At 40.1% G+C, this 9331-nt stretch overlaps 1 protein-coding gene and 1 long non-coding RNA gene across 2 annotated transcripts; both read left to right on the forward strand.

Moving 5' to 3' along the window:
- Window positions 1–236: 236 nt before the first annotated feature.
- Window positions 237–8912, forward strand: LOC131310001 (oxysterol-binding protein-related protein 1D). Its single transcript, XM_058336763.1, has 8 exons — window positions 237–994; window positions 2958–3314; window positions 4090–4177; window positions 5665–6143; window positions 6654–6809; window positions 7055–7363; window positions 7929–8273; window positions 8606–8912. Exons 1-8 carry the CDS (start codon window positions 503–505, stop codon window positions 8780–8782), a joined length of 2403 nt encoding a protein of 800 aa, XP_058192746.1. The 5' UTR covers window positions 237–502; the 3' UTR covers window positions 8783–8912.
- Window positions 3321–3843, forward strand: LOC131310002 (uncharacterized). Its single transcript, XR_009195079.1, has 2 exons — window positions 3321–3760; window positions 3797–3843. It is a non-coding gene; the product is annotated as an uncharacterized LOC131310002 (long non-coding RNA).
- Window positions 8913–9331: the final 419 nt, after the last annotated feature.

Genomic DNA, 9331 nt, shown 5'->3' on the forward strand with positions numbered 1-9331 from the left:
GTTTTAACTCTCTCTCTCTCTCTCTCTCTCTCTCTCTCTCTCTCTCTCTCTCCAGTCTACGCCTCGTAGCTGCGGGTAGCTGCACTGTATAGATACCGATAGCATGAATTACAATTACTGAACCAATGAATGAATGAATGAATTAAATGGATCTGCTCTCCTTCCTCACCACATTACGCCTCTCTCTCCTCCCCAACCTTAATTGCCGTCAAATGCTGCCATAATTCTCTCTCTCTCTCTCTCTCTCTCTCTCTCTCTCCCCTCCTTCAACACCACCACCCGTCCGATCCACCTACACTCTATACGCATCGCCTCCGATCGTATGTCATTTCAGACAAATCTCAACCGCACCCTCCGATCGTGTCCTCTCCCCAGCTCAACTCCCCCAAACGCCGTTCCTTCGGCCAACCGGTCTGCATTTCGGACCCGAACGCAACCCGATTATGCGTTCGAACCGCTCGAGACGGTAATTTCACTCGTGTGAAGTGAACCGATTTTCAAGATGAACCCGCTCTGCTGCATTGCCCCGGTCTCCGTCGACCGCGACCGGATCGACCCCTCCTTAGCAAACTCACAGTCTCAGCGTCAGCTAGGGCTCGAAACCGCCGCCACGAAAGCCGGTCCGAAACCGAGCTTCTCGACGCAGGCGTCGTCGATCGGCGCCGACTCGGACGGACAGAGCTTGGGGTTGAACCACGAGGTCGAGGATGTTGTAGTGGTCGAGCCGAGGAGTTCGTCCAAGGTGAGTGGGAGTGTGGCCGGGATTCTGTTAAAGTGGGTGAACTATGGTAAGGGGTGGAGGTGCAGGTGGTTTCTGCTCGAAGACGGGGTGCTTTCGTATTACAAGGTTCACGGGCCGGATAAGATCGCGATGAGTCCGGCGAGGGAGAAGGGAGTGAAGGTTATCGGGGAGGAGTCTTTGAGGTACTTGAAGAAGTCTAGTGGGAGCAGTTGTATTAAGCACTGGAAACCGTTTGGGGAGATACATTTGAAGGTTCGTTCTTAAATACTCCAGCTATCCGAGTAGTGTTTCCAAATCTGGATATGGATACGTACGGTGCATCGTTTTTTTTTTTTTTTCATTTATGAATTTTTTCCCCAATAAGTAAGTAAGTAATCGTAGGATACATATCAAATCAGAACAAATCGGGATGCGCAAGAAGGATGTGATACTTGTAGTTTTTGGAAGGAGAATCATAGGATACGTATCCAGTATCCAGTATCGTAGCTTTTTAACTACCATGCTATTGAGTACATATCGTGTATGTTTTTTTTTGTTTTTTTGTTTTTCATTTATGAATCGTGTCGGATGCGAATGCAATAACGAAAGCTAATATACGAAAAGTTAGTTATACTTAATTACAATCTAAGAATCTACTGTATTTTTGAAAAATAAGTGTTTCATATATTGGAAAATAAGTTTTTTAGGATGTAAAAGTTCAAGTCTCCCAAGTAGTGTCTATTTAGAGTTGAGTTTTGTTCACCCTCCACTTAAGAGGGTGAACATTACCCTCCTTCCTATTGGTTGAAATTATGTAGAATTTGTAGATCTCATCATAAAGTGATGTCATGCTTACCAAAAAGTATATTGCATGATAAGCATGACATCACTTTGTGGTGGATCCACACCATTTCAACCAATAGGAAGGAGGGTGATGTTTACCCTCTTTTAAGGAGGGTGAACAAATTGCACTCGTCTATTTAGGCATTCTGGTGCCTTTGTCAAGGGAAGAGAAGAAGATCCCTTGTCTAATTCATGCAAAACATGATCACTTTATATTCTTTGGTCTGTTGGAGCTCTAATGGATTGCGCTTTGGTTTGCTTTAAATGGTTTGGATGCCGCCATAATTGGATCAAATGCTTTGGAACTTGGGGTTTCACTTTGTAAATTATGGTGTGACTTTTTTTTCAATAAGTAATCATAGGATACGTACCAAATCGGAACACACAAATATTTTGTAGGATACATTGTTGTATTGTAGGAATTTCATACAAAGTTTTTGGAAGAAGATAGGTACAAATCATAGGATATGTATCCCGTATCGTAGCTTTTTAACAACCATGCTATTAAGTACGACAGTTTATTGTTTCAAACATGTCACTTGATTTTGAGTTTGTGTCTCCTTTGCTGATTTATTGCGACAACAGTGTAATGGTATTCATTTTATTTTATTTTCTACTGAAGAGAGATTGAATGGTTCAGTGGGTTCCATGGCATCTGAGCCGATATGCTCTCTTTACTCTGTTCCTCTTTTGTCTTTTTGGATTCTCTCTCTTTCTATATAGACTAGAAATATATAGAATGGGTACTAAGTGCACAAGGGTGCCGTTAGGTCTGGGAAGGGTTGGACTTGTGTAGCTAGATATGCAAGTAGTTTAATATTGGAGGGTTTTTGGATGGTGATCGACAATATGTTTGTAAATATTGAACAAAGATATATACTAATTAACCAAAAATACCGACTTCACGAAGAGGGAATGCCCTGAGCAACAATGAGGGAATAACTGACCGACTTCTTGAAGAAGGTGAGCTTTATGTCAGTATTGAACCTGCACTGATAATTTTTTATAGGAAGTATATAATTTGAATAAAAGGGGGAGCTTCATCGAATGGTGTAATTTCTTCAGGTTATATATCATCTTGCCTAGTGTTCTGTCTCGTCGAGAAAAGTGCTGTGCTCCAACGGTTTTTAAGTTACCTTGAGATTGCATTTCATTTCTTTAATACATTCCTTATTTATTCAAACTTTCCAAAGAATTTATGGGTTTTTTCTGTTGTCTCCCTTGAGCTGCTGATGTAATTCTCAAATCAAGAACATCTTTTGCGATGTTTCATACCCATGTCAACAAGCTGTTGTAATTTGATATGGTTGTTTGAGAATCCATTCTTATGGAACTTCAATTATGCATTGTCTCTTATCGGAGGTATCATACAACTATTTGATTTGTTTTACAGGTTTCTTCTATTCGGGCTAGCAAGTCAGATGACAAAAGGCTGTCCATATTCAGCGGGACAAAAACTCTTCACCTTCGTTGTCTATCTAGAGAGGATAGGGCTTCATGGATTGAGGCTTTGCTAGCTGCCAAAGATCAATTCCCTAGAGTTTTGACAAGCAGTGATTTTGCATCTTCTGAAGACATTGTAGTCTCAACTGAGAAGCTGCGATTACGATTATCGCAAGAAGGCATTAGTGAAGTGGTCATAAAAGACTGCGAATCTATTATGCTATGTGAACTATCTGAGTTGCAAAATCAATTGAAATCTCTTCAACTTAAACACATTATGTTACTGGACACATTAAGGCAGTTAGAGGTAGTTGTCTCTACTTCTCCACACTTGAATATTTTGACAAAAGCAAGCTTAGATGAATGCAAACGAGTATAACATTGAATATTGTTATGAAGCTAAGTTCGTTCCTAATGCCCACCAACCAACCCAGGCAAACTTTTCATTGCTTGCGATTTTCTCTGGAGTCATCATACTTCCTGCTGGTGTTTTCTTTTGACATGTGAGCCTTGCACACCAATAAAGGTGTTTGCATTTGATGTAAAGAAAGCGCTAAACATAACTTGGTCCCAGAAGTAGTTTTTCACTCACCTGCATGTATGTGTCTGGGATGTCTAGACTTCAGAAGAACAAAATAAAGTCTAAGAAATAAGAGTAATGTTGCCACTTAACTTCTCGCTGTAAGTCCTTGTGTTATTTCAAATCAAAATAGTAGTTTCATGGTGTTTCTAGCGCCTCCAAAACTTCCCCAGGTAGTTGAAGTAATGAGAGATTGAGAACTTCCCCAGGTAGTTGAAGTAATGACAGATTGAGAAGTTGTCAACTTCTTGCATTCTGCAAGCTGTGCCAGTTATTTAATTTCAAGGAGTAGCTACTTGCTATTTATGACTCCCAGATGTGAATTGGTTGATTAAACTTAGTTTCTTTTCCATTATTTCTATTCGACCTCTTTCAATTCCTCATACATTCCATCTGCTATTTATTCTTTGTATGGCTTTCCTTTATATAATGTCAGTGCATTGAAAACAAAGTCAAGGATTAGGTTCTCGTTCTCCCATTTTCCTTGAAACTTTATTTGCAGACAGAGAAAATTGAGCTGGAAACAACTGTAGTGGATGAAACAAAGGAACGCAAGTCGTTTTGTGCAGAAGGGAATAGAAGACTTAGTGGTTAGTTCAGCTTTTCGATTTTTATTGTTATTTTATCTGTCAAGCAGGCTTTTTACCGACCAACCTGGATAATATCTTCTCAAAGGTTTGTGTATTACACAAATTTCTCGGTGAAGTAGGATTATGAGAATAACAATGAATGCAACTGACTAGAAAAATCAATTACTCTAAGAACCTAATTTGCTTAGTTCTGTGTTAAGAGATTTAACTTTAAAAAACCACTTTCTGCATGTTATTTTGTATGAAAAACTATTTGCTGCCCTTTATTGTCGTAAAACTGAATTTGGAGAACCTTTACGACATGCTGCTTTTTTACCATCCATTGTCTTACGCCCTGCTTGCTGCTGTGGTGTCTTAAGGTTGAAAGAGCTTTAAAGTCGTTTTAGGTGAATCGAGAAGTGTTTAGGTGTATTTGTAACCCACTAGACTTTTGGATGTTTGCTGCCACAAGTTCTTTCTGCTGGAACAGGAATGAGATTCTTTGGTAGAAAAAAGAAGGTGAAAGCCTTCTAGAAGTGTGCAACCAAGCAGCACCATACCTCATATTGCAGTAACCTTTCTGCATTATGCTCAACCTATGTTTGGGAGGCAGAAAATCCAAGGGATGGATGGGAATTCCCATCCCCTGGAATCACATGGTGTAATTAGAATCACTTGTCAATGCCAATCAAGTGTTTTGATAGCTAGGAACATGTTACAGATTCAAATGTTTAGGGTCCAGTCCATCTCTCTAACTTATTCCTAGATCGTCAACATTTTCAAGGCAATGTGAGAATCCTACGGCAGTGTGGGAATGAGATGACCAATAAGTCTGGAAATCTTATTCCACCTAAAGATGGTACAGCCGCATAGTTGTTGAAGGCGCGCCTAGCACCTTGCTGACCACAAGCGAGCTTCTTCAAATCGATTTAAAGCGAGCTTTTTAAAAAAAAAAAACACTCATAACACAGTTATTTTCAGGAACTGATATTTTTTCGCATAGGTGCACGTCTCTTCAAAAAGGCGTGCGCCTAGCCTTGCCCCTCTCACCTCAGGCCCAACAGAACTTTGAGCCTCGGTGCGCCTTTCACCCTTGACAACTATGACATAGGTAACATCATAATGTGAGATAACATTCATCCAAACTTAGCCTCATTCTAAAAGCGCTTTAGATAAAGTCACAGCACCAGTAAAGGGGGCCGTTGACACGAAGCTTAAATTGAATGAAGCTTCATACCATGTGGTTACATTATGGATCACAATTTCATGACCTCAAGTGGCATTCTAATAAACTCCAATGCCTGTATTCAATTCATGAGTCTGTAGTTCTGACTTCTGACTAAGGAGTTCTCCATTAAATGCTAATATCTGGAGGAAAGTAAGTGAGATTGATGAGGAGACATTCCCTCTTCTTTAGATATCTTTCCCCATATGAATAGTGATACTTCCAGTTTTTACTTTTGAGAAATGAGAATCTTCTGGTTTCTTATTGTCCTTCCATTGTTCAGATTTCTATTCCATCATGTCAGAGGGCAGTGCAAGTGACTCTGATGCGGATAATGAAAGTCGAGATGGAGTGGATGTTGAAACAGATGAAGAGGGTGGAATATATTTTGATACAAATGAAGTTTTATCCTCGGATTCTTTAAGATGTGCTTCCTACCGGAGCAGAGAGAACATGGGAAGTAATTGTAGTTCTTTGATATTTGATAAAGATTCATTCTATTCTGGTCGTTTACGAGATGTTACAATGGAGATAAAGCCCATCGAATATCCATACGTCAAAAGAAGGGACAGTTTGCCTGAACCAAAGGAGAAAGAGAAGCCACTTGGGTTGTGGTCCATAATCAAGGACAATATCGGAAAGGATCTTTCTGGTGTTTGCCTCCCTGTTTACTTTAATGAGCCACTATCTTCATTGCAGAAATGCTTTGAAGATCTGGAGTACTCATACTTGGTTGATCGGGCATTGGAATGGGGAAAGCAGGTCAGGTCCTCAGCTGTGCTTTCTTTTGTGGCAAAGCACTTTCTTAAAGCATGATCTGCTATATACTTTTATAATTCAGGTAGTTTATGTAGCTGGTTGTTACTTCGCTGTTTCATCTAGGCTATCTGTAAGCTTGTGTATCAAGTCTCTTAGAAATTGTTACGTCACTGCCTAATTTTGGTTTTGCTGCTTTCAAAGCTTAATGATTTTGTTGGTAATTTCTGAATTGTTTCTGGAACATTGTACCGAACTTTTACCTCCCCACAGCGTGTGCACTACGTTTTGAGATTTTGGAAGTTCGTCTTCCTGAATGTATACAAGGAGTCATGATTTCTGCAAAGTCTTTATTGGTTTCATGGTGCTAGGGGTCTTGGAACTTTTATCCTTTCCTGTTTACACTTCATTTGTGAGAGTCCTATTTGTTTTGGCTCTTTCAACCCCATAAGGGCTTTGATCTTCGTTTGGCATTTGAATTTTTCTGACTAGAACTAATGAATCTACGTGCTGCAGGAGAACGAATTGATGAGAATTTTAAACATCGCAGCTTTTGCTGTTTCTGGTTATGCATCGACAGAAGGTCGCCAGTGCAAACCTTTCAATCCTCTCCTAGGGGAGACTTATGAGGCCGACTACCCAGATAAGGGTTTGCGGTTCTTCTCTGAGAAGGTAGTTTTTGCTTTTCACTTTTCAGGTAGACTTTAATGTACTTATTTACTCCATACCTTTCACGTGGAACAATACCAAACTGAGCCTTAAGTCCCAATCACTTGGGGTCGGCTACATGAATCATTTTCCTACATAGCTCAATGGAGAAAAGAAAATAATAGTCACCACTTTTTTGGGTCATTGAAAGTAAGTGAGCCACACTTATTACCGTCCACAATTTATCTTCAAGAAGCGTTGTTTATCAGGTGAGTCACCACCCAATGGTCGTTGCTTGTCACTGTGAGGGAAGAGGCTGGAAATTCTGGGCAGACTCCAACCTCAAAGGGAAGTTCTGGGGGCGCTCCATTCAGCTTGATCCTGTAGGGGTCCTCACTCTGCAGTTTGAAGATGGTGAAACATTTCAGTGGAGCAAGGTCACTACATCTATATACAATATTATACTTGGAAAAATATACTGTGACCACTATGGCACCATGCGCATCAAGGGCAGTGGCAGCTACTCTTGCAAGCTTAAATTTAAGGAGCAGTCCATCATAGACCGAAACCCGCACCAGGTAATTCCTTTAGGTGTAAATGAACAAAACAGCAAAAATCCACTTTGTTAGGCTTTTGCTCAACACCTTATATGTCAACGACAAAGTCGTTTAAACTGACCAGCTCTACTTGGTGACCTGGAATTTTTTTATATTTATTTTCATGTTTGCCACTACCTTAGATGTTAAAGACCAACTTCCACGCCGTTCAAAAAAAAATTTGCCGTTCAAAAAAAATACGAACTTCCCCTGATAGCAGGGTTAATGCCCTTTCCTTTGTGTGCATAAAAGGGAAATTAATTACTCGATCATTTTTCCATTCTTGCTGAAATCATGAACTTTCTTGGTCAGAAAACAGCTGGTTAGTTGTCTGTCTGTATCTCGTACTTGATATAAGAATACTCTACCATTTGTTCCTAAAATGCTGAGTGTCTCCATCAATAAAGTGTTCTTGGCGAGATGGTCACCGTGATCAGAGCTCAAGACTCAAGTGTGGTGGTAATTAAGTAGCTACTCCATGAATGGGCTATACTGAAAGCAACTGCAATAAAATAATTTCAGACAATAAATTGTTATATGATTGCAGGTTCATGGATTTGTGCATGATAATCAAACTGGGGAGAAGGTAGCAATGTTGGTCGGAAAGTGGGACGAAGCAATGTACTATGTTCTTGGAGATCCAACAACAAAGCCAAAGGGTTATGATCCAATGACTGAAGCTGTGTTGCTGTGGGAACGAGACAAATCTGTTACTAAGACAAGATACAACCTGACACCCTTTGCAATATCGTTAAATGAATTGACCCATGGATTAATGGAGAAGCTGCCACCAACTGACTCAAGGCTGAGGCCAGATCAACGGCATTTAGAGAACGGGGAATATGAGATGGCAAATACAGAGAAGCTCAGACTTGAACAATTACAGAGACAGGTATTCTTGAACCTTTTTCTGGTAAAGCATATTGTGGTAGTTTATGTTTTTTTACTACTAGTTACGAAGCAAAGAGTGACAGAGAAGATAATTAAGCAAATGAACCTGGATATAATAGTTGTCTTCCCTCTTCTATAAAACCCAGCTGTGGTGAACCTTCTGGCTCAAACATCATACTGTTTTCAGGCTGCTAATCTACGTATTGAGCTTTTCCTCCTGTGCATTTAACAAACTGTTTATGATTTGTGAAAACCCCCACTTTTCCTTTTCAAATATTGTTTTTTTTTGCAGTAGAAGAATACTGACTGTGCTTTATGCAATTTGTGCCGCAGGCAAGGAAGCTGCAGGAAAGAGGCTGGCAACCGAGATGGTTCCATAGGGACAAAGAGGACGGCTGTTACCGTTACAATGGTGGATACTGGGAAGCTAGAGAGAGAGGGAAATGGGAGGAGATTCCTAATATATTTGGCCAAAATGCTGACCCTTCATCTTGTGTAATAGACGAGTAAGCTGCCGTATCAGCTTTATCATTTCCCCCTCCTTTTTTCCTTTAGTTTTTATTTTCCAGTTTTTTTTGGTGGACTTAAATTAGGCCCTATAAACATGAGTTAGTTATAAGAAAGCTCTTCTGATGTGCAATGTCTAGTTCTATTCAGGTGCGTGCTTGGTTTAGTTTGTGTGGTTTTTCTTCGAGCTTATTTGTTCCCTGATAAATGGACTTGTTACACATGCTTATATGCTTATGAACAAAAGGTTGCAAGACTTGCACTGTTTGGCTTTTCACAGGCTCTGGCATTGCTATTGCAGTTCCTTCATAAATATGTGGTGAAATGGTCCCAAAAGTGAATCTTCAAAATAGATGAAGCTAAGTGCCATTTCTTGTGACGTCTCTCTTTGGTTTCCCCTGCTGAAAGGGAAATGAAAATGCTTCTGTGGAAGAATCTTCAAGTCGTTTTGAACATTCCTCTCTTTATAATGCTCTGTTGTTTCGGGTTGAAAACATTCTCTAGAAATCTGATAGTAGCAAGCAACGCATGAAGGCTCCGTTTGTTTCGATG

This window comes from Rhododendron vialii, chromosome 12a, assembly GCF_030253575.1.
Source record: "Rhododendron vialii isolate Sample 1 chromosome 12a, ASM3025357v1".
NCBI classification, from domain to species: Eukaryota; Viridiplantae; Streptophyta; class Magnoliopsida; order Ericales; family Ericaceae; genus Rhododendron; species Rhododendron vialii.

What these genes read in the sequence shown, in the direction of transcription:
- LOC131310001 (XM_058336763.1), top strand. Translation starts at nt 503, where the DNA reads ATGAACCCGCTCTGCTGCATTGCCCCGGTCTCCGTCGACCGCGACCGG. An exon ending in CATTGGAATGGGGAAAGCAG is followed by an intron (nt 6,144 to 6,653) that starts GTCAGGTCCTCA and finishes TACGTGCTGCAG; the next exon opens with GAGAACGAATTGATGAGAAT. An exon ending in TTGAACAATTACAGAGACAG is followed by an intron (nt 8,274 to 8,605) that starts GTATTCTTGAAC and finishes TTTGTGCCGCAG; the next exon opens with GCAAGGAAGCTGCAGGAAAG.